Genomic DNA, 19933 nt, shown 5'->3' on the forward strand with positions numbered 1-19933 from the left:
CTGTGCTCTTTCGTTTTCTACCTGACTGATAACAGATAAAAAGCAAAGTGACATCTGGCAGTCTCTAGGACTGTCTGAAAGAAACTTCTGGCTTTTAAGAAAGAACCGTGGGTTTAATTTCTTCCAAACTATAGATCATGATGGGAAAAAATGTTTCTCACTTTTAGTAATTTATTTTCTCTCTTTTTGTTTTCCCCCCACTTTTATGGGGATTTCTAGGAACATAATAGCTTGTTCAAAGACTATGTGGGAGAACAGCTGACATGTAGCATAAGTTTATACAAGCATTCAAGTACATGACCTGGGTTTAAAATAATGTTCAATATTGGTTAAACCAATGTAGTTTTTCTCCTCTTGGGATTTTTTTTGTTAATAATATACACTGCTCAAAAAAATAAAGGGAACACTTAAACAACACAATATAACTCCAAGTAAATCAAACTTCTGTGAAATCAAACTGTCCACTTAGGAATCAACACTGATTGACAATCAATTTCACATGTTGTTGTGCAAATGAAATAGACAACAGGGGGAAATCTTTGGCAATTAGCAAAAAACACTCAATAAAGGAGTGGTTCTGCAGGTGGGGACCACAGACCACTTCTCAGTACCTATGCTTTCTGGCTGATGTTTTGGTCACTTTTGAATGTTGGTGGTGCTTTCACACTCGTGGTAGCATGAGACGGACTCTACAACCCACACAAGTGGCTCAGGTAGTGCAGCTCATCCAGGATGGAACATCAATGTGAGCTGTGGCAAGAAGGTTTGCTGTGTCTGTCAACGTAGTGTCCAGAGCCTGGAGGAGCTACCAGGAGACAGGCCAGTACACCAGGAGACGTGGAGGAGGCTGTAGGAGGGCAACAACCCAGCAGCAGGACCGCTACCTCCGCCTTTGTGCAAGGAGGAACAGGAGGAGCACTGCCAGAGCCCTGCAAAATGACCTCCAGCAGGCTACAAATGTGCATGTGTCTGCACAAATGGTTAGAAACCGACTCCATGAGGATGATATGAGGGCCCGACATCCACAAATGAGGGTTGTGCTCACAGCCTAACACCGTGCAGGACGCTTGGCATTTGCCAGAAAACACCAGGATTGGCAAATTCGCCACTGGTGCCCTGTGCTCTTCACAGATGAAAGCAGGTTCACACTGAGCACATGTGACAGATGTGACAGAGTCTGGAGACACTGTGGAGAGCGATCTGCTGCCTGCAACATCCTTCAGCATGACCAGTTTGGCAGTGGGTCAGTAATGGTGTGGGGTGGCATTTCTTTGGACTCGCACGGCCCTCCAAGTGCTCGCCAGAGTTAGCCTGTCTGCCATTAGTTACCGAGATGAGATCCTCAGACCCCTTGTGAGACCATATGCTGGTGCGGTTGGCCCTGGGTTCCCCCTAATGCAGGACAATGATAGACCTCATGTGGCTGGAGTGTGTCAGCAGTTCCTGCAAGATGAAGACATTGAAGCTATGGACTGGTCCGCCAGTTCCCCAGACCTGAATCCGATTGAGCACATCTGGGACATCATGTCTTGCTCCATCCACCAACGTCACGTTGCACCACAGACTGTCCAGGAGTTGGCGGATGCCTTAGTCCAGGTCTAGGAGTAGATCCCTCAGGAGACCATCCACTGTCTCATCAGGAGCATGTCCAGGCGTTGTAGGGAGGTCATACAGACACGTGGAGGCCACACACAATACTGAGCCTCATTTTGACTTGTTTTAAGGACATTATATCAAAGTTGGATCAGCCTGTAGTGTGTTTTTCCACTTTAATTTTGTGTGTGACTCCAAATCCAGGCCTCCATTGGTTAATAAATTTGATTTCCATTGATGATTTTTGTGTGATTTTGTTGTCAGCACATTCAACTTTGTACAGAACAAAGTATTCAATGAGAATATTTCATTCATTCAGATCTAGGATGTGTTATTTGAGTGTTCCCTTTATTTTTTTGAGCACTGTATATTGTTTTGTTCATTTTATGATGTTTTATATAGATTAGTTTGGACCCTCCGTCTGGCTTGTGAGCCAACCCGAATAAAATGCGGTAAACAAACATAAATGGTCAGCATTTGGAATATAGCTAAATTAGTCCTACATCAGTGATCCTCCCAGAGGAGTTACTGGCCTAATAACAAGCAGAAAAGTCATGGGCATTTTGTGCTGTGCAAACACAAAAAAAACAAAAAAACAATGTGCTTGATCCTTTCCCCTTCCTCCTCCAAATTATATGGCTACTCAGACACAAACAGTAGTACATATTCACACTCCAAGACCTGCAACTCCAGGGCACACACAAATCTCCCCCTTGCTTAACCATGCAGTGAGTGTGGCACTGCTGTGTTATGTATTTATTAGCATATTCAAATACACTGATATAAATTGCATTGTTTTTATTATTATTGTTTTATTATTTTATTTTATTATTTAAGACATCTTGGCCAAGCTGTTTAACTGACAAATAGTCTGAGAGAAAAGTTGTGCAATGAAATGTAAATAAAATAATTATCTCAATGGTTACAATTTTTTAATGCAAAGAAAAGCATCTGTAGCAGAGATGCACTTTGATTTGGTTGCCTTATGATGGGAGTGAACATTGTAAATCGATGCTGAGTCATTTGAGGGCACAAGATTTGGCCCCAACTTCCTTTGCGTTACGTTTAACACTCTCACTGATTGGATTTTAATAGTTCAAGAGGGAGGAAGCAAAGCGGCAACAACACGCTCCAGCAGAGTGGAGAAAGTTGCGTCCTATGTCAGAAATCATTTTTAAAAATTTTGCTTCAAAATTCTTTGCACGTCACATTGTCAGTTTGAGTGACAGGTGGCAGAACATTTCAGGGTCTGTCTCATTGCCTCCACGTGAGGCTGTCAGGGTTTGACTGGGATCCACTCACTCTGCAGGAGAGCGGCTGCTCCCAGGTGGTTTGCTGCTGTCTGTCTGTCTTGAAAGTGCTCTGCGTCTGCAGGACAGGGTGGGGTGGGGGTGTTGGGAGGCGCAGACAAAGGAAGGGGGGTCCTTATGGACCTCTCCCAGCCCTGCCGTCTAGAGGATTTTACACCATTTCATCTCAAAAATGGAAATGTCACGCCTCGATACATCTCCCCAACAATTGGAATCTGGGCCAGTGGTTTATTTATTTCATTCCCTGCCATTCTTGTATAAGCAGCACCCTCCTTCACATAAACAGTTGTGACTTTGTCTGGTGTTCTTTCCCCATTTTCCTTTTCTTTTCCGTCCTCTTTCACCCATGTTGCCTTCACATAAAATACTGCAGAGTACCTGCCAACAGGTCCACACTGATGGGGATGAACAGTTCTAGTGTGAGATGGTTTGAGACCCAGGGTGAAGAAAAAAATGGAAATAGGGGGAGCAGGGTGAAAGTGTTAGAGGGGTGTGTGTGTGTGCATGTGTGTGTTTAAACGGGACTACACTGGAAAGATATTGAGACCCAGCTGGATAGAACAGAAAAAGAGTGACAATTGTGAAGGAGGATATGAGAGTGAGACAGTGTGGGATGAGAAGACAGCAAGTCCCAAAGGTATGGAAACAGTTTTGCAGAACACGGTGTAATTAGCTAACGTGAGTCCCTGCAGCCCTGTGGTTTTTTTGGTGGCAAGTAGGCTATTTGTGACAGCCGCATACAATGGCAAGCGCAATGTGTGTAAACCAAAAATGATCCATAATGACAGATTCTTTTCTAGCCAGCTTTGTGTGGGCTTGTCCCGGGAATTTGCGCCATGCACGCTGTAACATGAAAGAGCAATTTCACACCTTCTAGTCCAGAATCCTCCTTTTTTTGGTGCATTACGATTACATCCACTCAACTTCTGTGTTTTCTGCAGAGTTTATACCTCCTTGTTTCGAGTCACTTTAAAAAAAAAATATCTGTGGGTAACAGATCAGAATTATTTGAAATATGTTTACCTGAGAAATAAGAGGTTTCCTTCATTAAGGCATGGACCAGTTTTCCATTATACAGTAGCTACAGTTCAACAGTTAGTGTATAATGATATTAGCTGGTTATTTAATTTTGCTACCTGCCTGGTTTGCCAGTCTGTGTTGAGCTCTGCAATAGTCACCCTGCTCTTAGCTTGCTAATTGTAGTTTCAAAACAGCGTTGCCTTAACAAGAGTAGCAGATCGAAAATATTTCCAGAATAAGATTTCCCTATTTTATTATCAAGGTAAACTGTAGCAGTCCTTTTTTAACTCAGCCGACAGGCCGTTTTGCATAAACAGGTGCAGGAGAGGAAGCATTGAGCCTTTTTTATACTTTCTGTGCAATTAAAAATTATATTCTATATTTATAGCTCTGCTTGTGCAAAAAGCCACAAATAGTAATATAATCTAACAAACAAGGCTGCAGTTGGCATAATTTTTGATATTTACTGTTTTATCATCATGTATCACATTTCTATTCAAAACCTTTCCTTAAATACTTTAAAACCATCGTTTGAAACAGTTTCACAAACTGTGAGAATCCCACACGGACCCATGGCTAAAATCAACACTGGTTAATCTCCATCTCCATTCTATCTATTATCACTCATCACCCCCCCCCCCCCCAGACACACACACACTCCTTGTTGTGTTGTGTGTGACACTTTGTTGTCCTAACTCATTAATGCAAAGCCCTTGGGAGCCATTGAGTGTTAGGAGATGCCAAACAGGGTTAACAGCAGCACATATCTTACCCTGACATACACTCACGTGTACTAATGGTCGCTTTTTTGGTGTCTTGGTGTGTGATTTGAAAAGGAGGGCTTCAGAGACGTTATTATGCTGCTCATGTGAAGGCTGCAATTATTCCTCAGATGATAATTATTGATTTGTTAGCATTTAAATGTGCATTAATCTACAGGTTCCTCTTGATGAATAGGGGCTCTGTTAGCCAAAGCCCCAGGGGGACCTCAGATGACGCTTGAGTGGAGATGCTTGCTCCAGTGGTTCGGCTTGAATTTCTGATTTTTGTTCATCATCGCAGGTACTTCATTGATCGGCACACAGATCTGGAGAGGCAGTTCAACATCAACGTGGATGATGGGAAGATCACGCTGGCCAAGCCCCTCGACCGAGAGACAGACATGTGGCACAACATCACAGTAACCGCTACAGAAGTCAGTAAGTAGGGGAGGGCGAGGCGGGTCCAATCCTCACAGCTGTATCAATCTGTCAGATCAGCTGCAACTCATTTATCCACTCTAGCTCTGTAAAGAATGGAAAAAACATTTAGATTTGGCATCAGACCGTCAGCTGTGCAACATGGTGGCATGTTCCTTTGTTTTCTAGGTCCAAATTTGCCAAACTTTCCTTCAAATTAGCTGATGAGGCAGATTGATACCCCGTTCTTCTGCTTAGCGTGTTAGTTTTCCACCACTCAGAGGATACAGTTACTTTTCTAACAAGCTCACACTTATAGAAAATCTTTTTACTGCAGGGAAAGAACTGTTACTGATAATAGCTTCAAAGAACCCCACTCCAATAGCTGGGCTGTGTGTTTAATCTAGTCGTATTTTATAGCAATAACTGTCCTATTGTCTAAAGATTAGCATAGATTCAAAAACATTATTATCTTGTAGCAAGTGATACCTAAACTTAATTAAAATGTACCACTAAAGGCAAAGTTGTGTTACTGGGTTACACAAAATCCTGGTATTGTTTTAAACAATTATTTTGTATAATAAAACATAACTGATGATAATGTTTTTCACTAAATGAAAGACCCAACAGCAAAAAGTAAACGGTAAAGTCAGTGGTAAGTAAATTACTAAAGACTAAATAAAAATAGTAATAAAACATCTATGGGTAAATGAATGAATAAAAATAATTAATGCTTGTAAATTAAAACTTATTAATGACAATGTTAAAAGATTAATGAGTTTTAGGTTTTGGTCTAAAATTTGAATTATAGAAATCAGCCACTCATTAAAGGTGAAAAAGCAATAGGTCAGAAGAAATGTGTAGTTACCATCCATCTGTGTATTGCTGATCCATAATAAATAGTAAAAAAAAAATGAATGGGTACTTAAATGTAGAGCAGAGGTGGGTAATTATTTTTCCAAAAGCAATGTTACTGTTGCCATAGTTTCTTATGTAGCCATTAGGTGACTGTTGGAAAAGCAGTGTCTTTGGATACAATTGACACTTTATGCACGCTTGATTCCATGCTTGATCCATTTTTTGTTGGTCCGGTCGACAACATCCTAAAGGTCTGATATAGAGCTTGAAAATCTGGAGAATGTGGATGAATTTGTTTTACATTCACATAAGGCCTTTTAGCAAGCGTTGCCAACCCACTCCCCCCTATAGGGTAGGTTGTAAGATTTTTCTACCACTTTTTTCAGTCATCTTAAAAAAACAAAAACCACCACAGTATGCTGAACATATGATAACATACTTTGTGTGTTAATTTGTAGCAAACATGTTGAATACTTACTCCATACTTCCTTAATTATTTTATTTTAAAAAGCTAAAAGTGTTTGTTATCCCACTTTTCCATAGTGTGCAGAATGTGTCCCACATGAACTGTTATGAAATTAAACAGTCATTGGCATGCAACATTTAAAATTAAGGAAATCTTTTTTTTTTCTCTTTTTTCAGTGGAGTAACTTTGTGTTTTGTCTCAGTCAAAGCAATCACAGACATACCACTGGAAACCCTCTGTTAAACAGTTTAAACACTCTGAGAGCATGGCACAAACAATTAGCCTGTGACTCCGCAGAGGTATTAAACGCATTAATTTGCTGAGTTTTGATTGAATTAAATGGCCCAGCGATCAATTTGTGGAAGTGCAATAACATTAAGACATATCAAATAGACTGTTTTAAAGACATGCTCCAGAGTGGATTGCTCCAAACGCCAGCATCCATTACAGATTAAAGAACATCTGTGAAGCACAAAAGTCACTGACTATGTAGAAAATCTTGCCGACAGAGCTACAAACAGCTTCAACAATATGCAAGGCTTTATTTGCATACAGATTGTTTCAGGGGGGCTGTATGATGTGATAAAGCTTAATGTACCCCTTTAAGCTATTGGATTAGAAATTGACTCAGCTTGTAACTTTTCTGTCAGCTTCTGCTGTATTTTTCCCTGCTTCCTGTTCTGGTCCCATTCTCCGCCGGTCCCGTTCTTTCTTTAATCAAAGGAAACACTTGTTAATTGTTGGAATAAATCAAAGCCCAAACACTGTCACAATGTTTTGGCCATGGAATAAAGACAAGTCCCGCAATCGACACAGCCTTTCCAAGGAACTGAATGTGTTACATTTGATAAGGCTGTTGCCTTGTCATGTCATAAACCCGTGCACTGCAGGCATGTCTTCATGCCTTTTGGCAAAGTAACTGTGACTTGAGATAGTGGCATCTCTAAAAGCACCTAATAGGAATTTGCCAAAATGAATACAGCAGGCTTGCTATTCTTCACGCTCAGGGAGTGTAAGGCGGTGTCTTCTCTGGCGTGAAAAGGAATAGATGTGTTTTCCAGTTCTATCCTGGTGCCATTTGCTACCCAAACCGAGGCTCGTTCTGCTGCCTCGCACCAGCTGACATCTGACTAATCAGGTTTTATTCCCTGTCTGTTTCAGGGGGAAAATCACCTGTGCAGGGAGGGGTTGGGTCCTCTCCTCCCTCTGCTCGAATCCATCTATCACTGTCTATCTGACTGTCAATTTTCATTTACCTTGCTTTTACCTCTTTTTCAACTGGCCTTCTAGATAGGCTGAGGGCCTTGAATTTCAAGAATTCCTGCTCTCTGCTTTAGTTGAATTTGCTTGTTGAAAGACAGAACATGAAGATAAAACTAAAGATGGAGGAACCTTGGGATTAGTCTAACTACAAAGGCATTAACATGTGCTCCGCTGTGGAAAATGTTCAAATGGCAACAAAAGGATGTGACTATGTGACCTTAAATAAGTGCCTAATTCTTACTAGTCTAAAAATGTGTTATGAATGAATTACTACAAGGCATGGGTCAGTATGAGATTCTCATACTACGATGCTAAACACAGTTTCACAATATCAGAATATTTTCTAATGCTTAACACTCCTATAACCTTCAAATTTACTAACATCTTTTATCTCGGGTCAATTTGACCTCAGCAAATCAAACCCCAAATTTATGTGTCAGGTACTGTATGTTGTTTGTTGGCTACTTATGAAGGTCTTGAAACAAAATACCCCCCTTCAAACCACCACCCACCCCCTTCATACATCTAGAATACTTGTTACACGACTATGGCGAAATATGCAGATCACCATAATATGGGTAAGATATGTTTGTTTGTTTTTTTTTGTTTGTTTTTTGTTAATCTAATGGCTTTGTAATATTACATAATTCAATGATGAACCTTTGGAATGAAAAGCAATTTCTGTTATCAAGAATATTAACACATTTTATATTCAGAGTCAATTTGACCCCAGGAAAAACAAACAGAGTTGTTGCTAGCTTCTCATGCTGTTGTTGGCTTTGACTTGTTTCTCTGTCATCAAAGCCTATGACAAGCAAGAAAACATGGAATGTATTTAAAGACGTGGTTGCCAGAAATGTTTCCCTTCCAATTTCAGCAGTCCACACACTTGCTGTTGCTTTGCATTTTGACTTGTACATTCCTGCCACACTGAGTAACCCAATGTAGGATTGCAAGTAAGTTCCATACACATACTTCCAACTATCCCCATTCATGCACCTACCCTCTAAATTTGTAGTTTCAAGTATATCTTTTATAAACTCAGATGCTGCTTTTATGTCTTTGGCACGGCTGACATCATATCTGGTGGGGCTTGGAACCTTTCGATCATGTTAGAATACTAAGTATACCCTGTTGTGGAAGTGGGGAGACAGACCACAATAACTTTCCATTTTTGAAAAGTAGAGTGTTTGCTGGAAGTTCAGAGAATACAGGAGGGTCAAAACTGATTCACTTACTGACTCATTTTAGGACCCAACAGCCATGGATTGCAACATGAAAACTCCGGTACAGACTTTTCTGGAACTTTCAAAATAAATCGCATTTAACAGACTTCCAGCACAACTTCAGAAGGGGAAGGGGGGTAACAGCGGACTTCCCATGATGCCACTGCCCGTATAAAACCGCCACCTTTCCAATGGTCCGATCTCTTCCACACCGGTGATCATCGGGACAGGGGAGGCACAGCGCGCTAATGTCTCTTTGCTGGCAAACAGACATAAACTATTCAAAAGGGTGTCCTACAATCATCGATCATATGCATTGAGTTAAGTACGGATGAATTACTGTTTGTGTACCCGGTATTCATTCATAAAAAGGGAAATTAAGGTATAAGCATTGCTTTACTTTCTCTCTGAGGCTTCAGAAGCAAACTGTTTTTCAGAGAATTCCCTGCAGAGACGCGGTCTCTACGAAGCCTAGTGGAGCGGTTTTCCCGGTCTGGAAGGAGGACAACCGAGACCGCATCACCGTGGTTACAGTAACTGTGCAGTTGGTTGGCGGACAGAACGAGCCGTCTTTCATCCACAGCTACGGAGGTTAGCCGAAGCTAACTGTTTGTTCACGGTGGATGTTTATTCAAACCTCATCGTCCCGGACAACGTTTCCTCACCACGGTTCATGAGGTTAGGTTTTGGGCAGAGTAACAGAGAAAGACTTATCATCTGAACATTTTTCATTTTATGAAGTTTGGTTTTGTTTGTGAGCTTAGCTGTCTCAATTCTAGCAGGTTATCTGCTGCACACATGCTCAGGTTGTGTTCTGTGTTTGTGTGTTTTTAAAGTTAAGACAAACATTACTTGAAGGGTGATTTTAAACACAGAAGATTGATCATAACGCGCTGTCCGCGCTTATGCATTTTAACCCTTTTATTGACAGTATTTTTAAAGGTGTGTTTGATTCTGGTGCTAAGCTACCAGCTTCTTTGTTAGCTTTAACTGCTAACAGCTTAGAACACGTGCTTGCTGCTAAAGAATATTTACCCAGAAAGGTTGTCAGTTTTCAATCCAGTAAATAATAGTTCCTTAAACATTATTTTACTAAATTTGATGACTAAGTAAACACCATTAAGCCCCATTTCTCCAGAAAGATTTGGCTCTTTTCCAAAATACAGGTCCTTCTCAAAATATTAGCATATTGTGATAAAGTTCATTATTTTCCATAATGTCATGATGAAAATTTAACATTCATATATTTTAGATTCATTGCACACTAACTGAAATATTTCAGGTCTTTTATTGTCTTAATACGGATGATTTTGGCATACAGCTCATGAAAACCCAAAATTCCTATCTCACAAAATTAGCATATCATTAAAAGGGTCTCTAAACGAGCTATGAACCTAATCATCTGAATCAACGAGTTAACTCTAAACACCTGCAAAAGATTCCTGAGGCCTTTAAAACTCCCAGCCTGGTTCATCACTCAAAACCCCAATCATGAGAGACTGCCGACCTGACTGCTGTCCAGAAGGCCACTATTGACACCCTCAAGCAAAAGGGTAAGACACAGAAATAAATTTCTGAATGAATAGGCTGTCCCAGAGTGCTGTATCAAGGCACCTCAGTGGGAAGTCTCTGGGAAGGAAAAAGTGTGGCAGAAAACGCTGCACAACGAGAATAGGTGACCGGACCCTGAGGAAGATTGTGGAGAAGGGCCGATTCCAGACCTTGGGGGACCTGAGGAAGCAGTGGACTGAGTCTGGAGTAGAAACATCCAGAGCCACCGTGCACAGGCGTGTGCAGGAAATGGGCTACAGGTGCCGCATTCCCCAGGTCAAGCCACTTTTGAACCAGAAACAGCGGCAGAAGCGCCTGACCTGGGCTACAGAGAAGCAGCACTGGACTGTTGCTCAGTGGTCCAAAGTACTTTTTTCAGATGAAAGCAAATTCTGCATGTCATTCGGAAATCAAGGTGCCAGAGTCTGGAGGAAGACTGGGGAGAAGGAAATGCCAAAATGCCAGAAGTCCAGTGTCAAGTACCCACAGTCAGTGATGGTCTGGGGTGCCGTGTCAGCTGCTGGTGTTGGTTCACTGTGTTTTATCAAGGGCAGGGTCAATGCAGCTAGCTATCAGGAGATTTTGAAGCACTTCATGCTTCCATCTGCTGAAAAGCTTTATGGAGATGAAGATTTCATTTTTCAGCACGACCTGACACCTGCTCACAGTGCCAAAACCACTGGTAAATGGTTTACTAACCATGGTATCACTGTTCTCAATTGGCCTACCAACTCTCCTGACCTGAACCCCATAGAGAATCTGTGGGATATTGTGAAGAGAACGTTGACAGACTCAAGACCCAACACTCTGGATGAGCTAAAGGCCGCTATCGAAGCATCCTGGGCCTCCATAAGACCTCAGCAGTGCCACAGGCTGATTGCATCCATGCCATGCCGCATTGAAGCAGACATTTCTGCAAAAGGATTCCCGACCAAGTATTGAGTGCATAACTGTACATGATTATTTGAAGGTTGACGTTTTTTGTATTAAAAACACTTTTCTTTTATTGGTCGGATGAAATATGCTAATTTTGTGAGATAGGAATTTTGGGTTTTCATGAGCTGTATGCCAAAATCATCCGTATTAAGACAATAAAAGAGCTAAAATATTTCAGTTAGTGTGCAATGAATCTAAAATATATGAATGTTAAATTTTCATCATGACATTATGGAAAATAATGAACTTTATCACAATATGCTAATATTTTGAGAAGCACCTGTACCTCTTAAATATTTTACCATTTCCTTTAATAATATTTCTTTAAATATTCTTTCAATAAATAAAGGCAGCTAATTAGACACCGTTGAGAATTTGTCATCCAGAACGTTGGTTTTATTCAGCAGATCATTCTTTAAAACATTATTTTTTTTAAATAATATTTTATTTGATTTTGCATTGTGAATGGTTGTCTAAAGGTATGTTGATTATTGCCTAAGTTGGTTCCAAGACTAACTTAACTCCGTTTCCAGGTTCTTCAAGATAATCCTTGGTTCTCAAACATAAACATTGCATGGTAATGTTGCATCACTCTTTCGGTCATGATTTTCAATCATCTTTAATCAACTTCTTTATATTGTACATAGCCCATTAGTCTTTGTTATTCTTTAATTCTACTTAGTACTTTAGTTGGATTGTTTTAGCCTAGTAAAGAGTTTGTTGATCGAAATATGTTTGACTTTGTGTTGACTTATTTTTGTTAAGAAATTGTGTGAATTCATTCCATGTGTGTGCAGAGTTGTGCTGTTCAATAATGTCAGAGCTTGGCTCACCCTTTTGATTTTGTCCTATTACCACCGCCTTACTAGGCTGGTATTCACAGGACAACCCTTACAGACCGAAATATTATTTGTTAAAATATAAAATATTAAATAATATTTTCAGATTCATAGTCACAACACTTACATTCATGGTCCTCCTTAATGTTATCAAAGAACACTCATGCGTACAACTTGTGTAAAGGACAATAAAATATATATATATTGTCATGTTATGTTTATCCATATATCCCCAATAAATTAGGAAAGCTCACTAAAAATGAAACCAAAAAATTATGGCATTTATTTAGAGAGAACAAAGCTTCCTCAAGAAGTACAGTCTGCTCTGTCCTTTCTTGTAGATGGTTTCACTGTTACATCTCAAGTCTAGTCTGTTGTCTAGGTGAACACCAAGGTATTTATACTCCTCTACCACCTCCATTTCTTCTCCCATGGTGGATATAGTGTTTGACATATTCTCGTTTCTCCTGATATCTACAGTCTTTGTTTTATTCACATTCAAGATGTAACGAATGTTTCCACAACATGCCACAAAGCGGTCCATCACCTCCCTGAACTCACTTTCTTGTTTATCTCTAATACACCCTACGATGGCCGAGTCATCCGAGTATTTCTGCAGATGACAGGAGTCTCCCTTGCACTGGTATTCTGATGTGTACAAATAAAACGAAATGGTGATAATACTGCTGCTGACCACCTGGTTAGACACAACCCTTCAGTCTCATAAACAGTGGTATGTTTCTCAGGGAGTCTTTGATCCAGGTGATTGTTGAGCCCTTCACTTCAGTCTTCTGTAGTTTCTAAAAATTAAAAAAACAAGCTGAATTATGTTAAATGCACTGCAGAAATCCAAGAACATGATCCTTGCAGTGCTGCCTGCTTTGTGCAGATGACAGTGGGTTTGTTGATGCAAGTGTAAGATGACATCTTCAACTTCAGCTCCACAGTTATAAGCAAACTGCAGGGGTCCTGATAGATGCCAGTTTTCTTACTCAGGTGGGCCAATAGAAGTCTTTCTAGAACCCTAATGACGTGGAATGTCAGGGCAAAAGGTCAATATTCATTAAGGACTGATGGGTGAGTTTTCTTTGGTACCAGAACAAGGAAGTCTTCCACAACTCTGGAACCTTCCACACAGCTGCAGATGGGACTGATACCATCTGGACCTGCAGCCTTAGCCCCTTTTCCATTGCTAGTACAAAGCCCCAGGCTTTGGGAAAACCCCTGGCTTCTGAAGGCCCAGGTCACGTTTTGATACAACTTTACCTGGGTAATTTCACTTTTCCGGGACTTTACTCTCATGGGTAAATGGCCCTGTTCTGGAGTAAGTATTTTTAGCTTTCCCCGTGATTTATTAAAGGGGCGGGGTTATGTGCAGCAAGACCTGGCACCAGCAGCTTCAGTAATGGCAGAGGTTAATATACAAATTAATAATTAATTTATATGGAATTAATTTGTCACAAAAAGTAGTTTTAGGATGTTTTTAAGCAAGAAAGTAGAACTCAAAACCTGATTTGTGCAGTCAGTCTATCAAGATTGAACTCACATTTAAATGTCTTTTTGGAGTTTTCGGAACAGTGGAGCTCCGATTACATGCTGGTCTGGCAGCTAATTTAAGCTAAGCTAAGCTAAGCGGGTGGCTGGACGGGGACTTCCCCACGAACTGCTGCCTGATCTCAGCCCGGCACTCTGGGATTTCCCATTACCTGCTATCTGTGGCTGAAAGTCAATATAAAGCCTTTAATAGTGAGAACACTTCACAGAACACTTTACACTTTACAGAAACATGTCCTGGATTACACCATCTGTTGTTCACTAGCACTGCTAATCCACCTCCTTTGCTTTTGCCTTTGATTCTGCATCTCTCAGTGAAACACATAATACTGCATTCCCATTACTCTGGCTGGGTCCTTGTTTGTGCATGGAGTTCATCCAACTTGCTTCCCAATAATTTCAAATTACCCATCATAATCGATGGAAGAGATTGTTTAAACTTTCTCCTTCTTTCTCTCCTCTTTGTTCCTGCTCTGCATCCATGGCACTTCCTTTTCAACTTAAATGTGATTTGGGGCTGTAGTTAAGGTATTTTTTGAGCTTTTGAAATGTTATTTCGCTGTTCCCAATTGTGAAAAAACACCTCCTGGCTATGGGTGGACATCATAGCAGTTGTCCAAAGTAAAAGGGCATCATCAAATTTCCTTCCAGCTGCACAGCATCCAATACCAGAGGGAATAATCATAACAAATCTATTTTCATGCACAAAAGGAGGAATTAAAGTTTTAAAAAATAAGAATGAAATTAAAAGAGCTACTACAATATGCAGCCACCTTGGGTAGCGCCATTGAGCAGCCTATTTCTTGGGGATCTTTAAGAAGTAGATTGATTACTTTAAAAATTGATGTCAATTTAAAAAATGAATTTATTTAAAATTTGTGTTAATTAATAAATGTATTAATTCAAACATTTAACAGAATTAACTGTTCTTATTCAGTTGATTCTATTGATCAACAACAATGTCAAATGTAATGAAACCAGTATACCATTTAAAAGAAACAAAAAAACAACATCAAAACAATATGACTGAAAAAAGTGTCACTGTTAAGAAACTTTCTTGGGGTTAAACGTATAATTAATTGCTTGAAATGTTGCCGATTGCTCCACTGATGAATAAATAAATTCATAGGGCCTCTTGAAAGGCACTGTCAGTTATCAGTGATGAATATTTTCTCTCAAACTCTCATCTGATTAAATGGCCTTTTCTTGTTTTTTTTTTTTTTAGACTTCAGTTACAAATGGTTCATTAATATGCATGATGTTAACCCTCATGTTTTAAACATTATATTGTAGAGGGGATTCTCTAAACCATTTTAAAATCACTTTTCTGTAGTCGGTTGCCAGCATGCTTTTTGCATAGTTTGTATATGTACTTTGTAAATCATGATTAATGTCATTTGTCCTCCTATAAACTGGGAAAAAAAGAAACAAAGATGGCAAATAAAGCCAATTAAAACCAGATCACAAAATTTACGTAATTTCATGTAGTGCCTTTTGTGTATAAAGCCTCTTTTGTCGTTTATTGCTTATTCATTACTACTTTTCTTTTGCTCTTCCTCTTTTCAATCTATCTCTCTATCTATTCATCTGTCTATTGAACTATAATAGGAAACCACAGTCAGATATCAAGAGCAATTGTGGCCATCAGAGTAATGGACATTAACGACAATGCCCCTGAGTTTGCCACCGAATATGAGGCCTTTCTGTGTGAAAATGGAAAACCTGGACAGGTAAGGAAAAAAAATGACTCATTCATTAAAGCAGCGATCTATCACTTTCTTATTCTCTGTCATTTTTTTCTTTCCCCCCTCTCCACCCCTGTAATGATTGGCCAAAAGGAGTTATAGCCTATTATTTCACTGGGAAACCACCGAGGTGGGAGTACAGATCTTTTTCTCTAAAACAGGCCTCCCTCGACACAGTGCACATGGAGCGAAGGGAAAATGAGCACAGTCAGGATTGATCGGAGGGGATCATAATTCAAAACTGTCTTTCATGTCTTCCTCCAGATGGCACAATGCTTTCCCTAGCCAAAAATCCTGGACAAGTACTTAGTATTCTCCTTCTCATCAATCGTCCTCATTCAAGCGAACTGTTTACGTACAATAGGGAGCTTTATTCAAAGGGGCAGAAAAAAGGAAGCAGAGAAAAAGAGAAACTGTCCTGCAGGTCCTGAATTTAAATTTCCACTCAATCATTAGGATATACAACCAGGTAAGACCCATGATGACAGATTAACAGATAGATCCAGGACCCCGAAAGTGTATCAATCTTGAAAGGCGCTCACTGATGATAATCTTAAACAAAACAAATAGTTGTGGTATAACGTTACATACAGGTAATAGGGAAGAAGATACATGATACTGGTTTCACAAGGTGTGATTTGTGAAATATGTTTTGGGAAAACCAAAAGCTAATTTCCCATCTTGCCATGTATGCCATATTGAAAAATGTGTATTGTGTGGGGGAAAATGTGAATAAATTAAGGGGATTTTATGGAACATCAAGTCCTGTCATGTCTGTTAAGTGTCTGTGACACGTTTGATCTACTCCTGTTCTAAATAGTGCTTTTGTATTGTGACAAAGGGTTTGGAATTTAGTGTTCTATAACATTACTTTTGCTGTGACCTCACTGCCTAGTTTTAATTTTTGTATATATTTAAGGACCAGATGACCTTGGAATTAAGTTTGAACGCTCTATGAATGCCATCAAGTTGTCAGATAATTTTTAGAATAGATTTGCAATTTTCTTTAGTTTTTATTTTTATTTAGTTTTGACTTAACATTTTCAATTCTATTTTAGTTTTAATTAGTTTTTAGCATTTGTTTACTAGTTTAGTTTACTTTTCATTTTTTGAAAAGGCTTAGTTTCAGTTTAGTTTTTATTAATTTCAGTTATAGTTTTACTCTTTTTTCTCAAATCAAATCCAGGGACACTTCCAGCCCAGATATTAAAATAATTCAATGTTATCAAGATATAATGGAAGCACTGATACAGTTACCATTTCATGTATTTTCAAATACATATTTATAATTAACCTATAAAAAAGTGTAATAGCAAGAATGTCTGTCCACACTGTTGTTAGCATTTTCTAAGAGTAATAAAAAAAATGAATAGCTATAGTAATGTCTGTCTTCTTTCCTTTCCTCCTTTTTCTAACTCTTCTGCTCTTTCCCTGCTATATGCTTTACTTGTCTTTCTATCAGTCTATTTTCTTTCTCTCTCTCTAATGTTTCCTCTGTTCTTTCACTCTTTTTTTTCAGTCTTCTCTTTTTTCAGTCTTCTCTCTTTGTTCTCTCGACATTCACTATTCTAAAATAGAGGTATAATATAATCAAAATCATCTCCAAAAACATTAGAACATATACTGAAAAATTACAATGTAACAAATTAAATAAGATTTTTTTTCAGATACCCTTTAGAAGTTAGTTATTTTTAGATACTAGGAAACTAAGATAATCCTAATATAATCCTATAAATATTAACTTTCCTTTATTATTTAACTATTTTCCTCACTTGATGAAATACCAAAATTGCCACATTTAGCAAAAAAATAAACAAAATTACTTTTTACTTAGAGCTACAGGCTAATCCAACAGAAGAAATGCACATTTAACCAGGTGATTCTCTTCCTCCTCTTCATTCTCAGTTCATGCAGTTCTTGCCTCATTCACTTTTACTGTTGCTGACTCCTTTCAGTAACTTTCATATGTCCAAACTGAATGGAAAACACACCTCAGAGTTCACAAATCACTATAATAAATTAGCAAAACAACTCATAACCAACTCAGAAAATATAAACTAAAGGTCAACCAATCAATTCTAAAACATCTTACTTTGGATGAATTATTGCTGACAGTGTAGCTCCAATTTCCCAAATCAGGGAGTTGTTTTAATCATTTTGTTATTATTTCTCTCTCTCACACTCAATTGCAGCTAATCCCTGTGCTCTTATCTTCCTATTTGCTGTTCTGTTCGTTCATAAAAACTTGGTTTATTTGCGTTTGTGCCCTTACCTTTAGTAAAACAAAACACATCCAAGCCATTTGTTGTTGTTTTTTTTTACCATTTTTTTTTATGTTAACAACACTAGTTACGTTTCCTACCGCGAACCACATTTCATCACGGCCAGGGTCAACCCAGTCCAAGGCAGTGTGCTTAGCTTTTTTCTACTACTCTGTCACATTAATAGGAGTGTGACCAGCTACCGTTGTTGCACGTAACACGCTCACTTGCGCTTTCTACCCCTGGCAAATGAAAACTAAGCACATTATCTCTATAAATTCAATAAATTTTAGTTAGTTTTGTGAACTCATGACAGTTTCAGTTTTTCTTTTTTTGCAAAGTCTCGTTTTTATTTTTATTTCTGTTAATGGAAATGTTTTTTACTTCTAGTTTTTGTTATTTTGTTAGGTTTTGTTAATGATAACCCTAGTTCAGACAGCATAGTGTAGTGTGATTCTAGGTAATCTAACTTATTGGGTTTTTCTAACGATATTTGAGTCACTGCTGCATCAATTCTGTAGTAGTGGTAAACATGTTTTCTGAGATTTCCAAAAAAGCTGTAACAGCCTGGCTAATCTGGTAAACTGCATTTGCGACAGTGCCAAGTGTGTACTAAAGCGGAGCATATTTCTGATGGAATCGTGTCTACTTAAGTCATATCCTGCTGGGTAGCAAAAAATGTTGCCAACCATTGAATTCACCAAAGATTTAAAATTGGTGTTTTCTTCTTCAGTGCCTTTTCAACAGCCTTTTCAGTCATCCTAAATTGGACTCTGTTGTAGTCAACTCAACTGATGTAACAGGGCACCAGCTCAATAACTACTTCCTGTTTTACTCAAACATAGCTACAAAATGCTGTCAAGCAAGGTGAAATTTTTGTTGACATAGCAGCAAAAGAAATAACAAAAATATAAAACTAAAATCAGGGATAGTCTCTTTTATTTTGGTGCTGTGGTATTGTGGAGCCTGATGGCTGATGGCACAAATGAGTCTCCAAAGCACTTTGAGCTGAGCTAGCCTTTCTCACCAGCTTGCCCACTGTGTTGGCACCACAAGAGCCAATGCCACTCAGCACACTACACCAAAGAAAATGACACTAGCTATTGCAGACTGAACATTCACAGCATCCTGGTGCTCCTCCTCAGGAAGAACGGCCTGCTCTGTCCTTTTCTGTAGAGGGCCTTGGTATTGTCTGTCCTGTCCAGTTTATGATTAAGTTGCATGCCCAGGTACCTGTAAGTGTCCACCATCTCAGATCCCTCACCCCATATTACAACAGGGGTGTGGGGCGGGGCCTCTTGCTGCGTGTAAGGTCCACCATCAGCTCTTTGGTTTTTCGTGTGTTAAACAGAAGGTAATTACTGTCACACCATCCATTGAACCTCTCAATCAAGTTTCTATATTCCTCCTCACTGTCGTCTGTAATACAGCCAACAATGGAGGAGTCATCTGAACTTCTGGAACTGACTTGTTCCGGAGTTGAAGCAAAAGTCAGATATTTAGACTGTAAAAATAAACAGCGACAATACGGTTCCTTGGGGTGTGTTGATGTTGCTCACCACAACATCTGATAGGCAACTATGCAGTCTGACATACTGTGGCCTGCCTGTGAGGTAGTCAGTGATCCAGGCCACCAGGTTCTGATCTACCTGCTTCACTAACAGCTTCTCAGCCAGCCGGAGTGGCTGGACGATGTCAAAAGCACCTAAGTCGTCAAACATTATACTCACAGTGCTTTATGGCTTCTCAGGGACCTGGGGTGCGGCAGAACCAATCTCTCGATTTTATATATATATATATATATATATTTATATATATATATATATATATATATATTTATATATATATATATATATATATATATATATATATATATGTATATATATATATATAAAGCGCTAAAAACTAGGAACGGGTAGTGGGAGCTGCTGTGTCTGATTCCACTCACTGCGAGTGTGCCGGGGGTGCAGTGAGTAGGGATTGATTTCGCTTTGATGATATCCTGAGTGTCTTGGCTGATTTCTTTTGATTTTTTTCATTTCACACAAAAACAGTGTGGTTGAGGTTTTGCCTTAAAATACGTCCACATGTGTCTTTCAAACTAAATAGTTGTGTATCAACAGACGCCTACAG

At 39.2% G+C, this 19933-nt stretch overlaps 1 protein-coding gene across 3 annotated transcripts in view; it reads left to right on the plus strand.

Annotated features, from left to right (window-relative positions):
* cdh8 (cadherin 8) overlaps positions 1-19933 on the plus strand; it is a 122352-nt gene that overhangs the window by 90152 nt on the left and 12267 nt on the right. For all 3 annotated transcript variants that reach the window (XM_047363776.1, XM_047363774.1, XM_047363775.1), the window contains exons 6-7: positions 4986-5122; positions 15403-15524. In XM_047363776.1, coding sequence (XP_047219732.1) covers positions 4986-5122; positions 15403-15524 — 259 coding nt within the window. The remainder of the gene's footprint in view (positions 1-4985; positions 5123-15402; positions 15525-19933) is intronic.

This window comes from Girardinichthys multiradiatus, chromosome 4 (assembly GCF_021462225.1).
Source record: "Girardinichthys multiradiatus isolate DD_20200921_A chromosome 4, DD_fGirMul_XY1, whole genome shotgun sequence".
In the NCBI taxonomy this organism is placed as follows: domain Eukaryota; kingdom Metazoa; phylum Chordata; class Actinopteri; order Cyprinodontiformes; family Goodeidae; genus Girardinichthys; species Girardinichthys multiradiatus.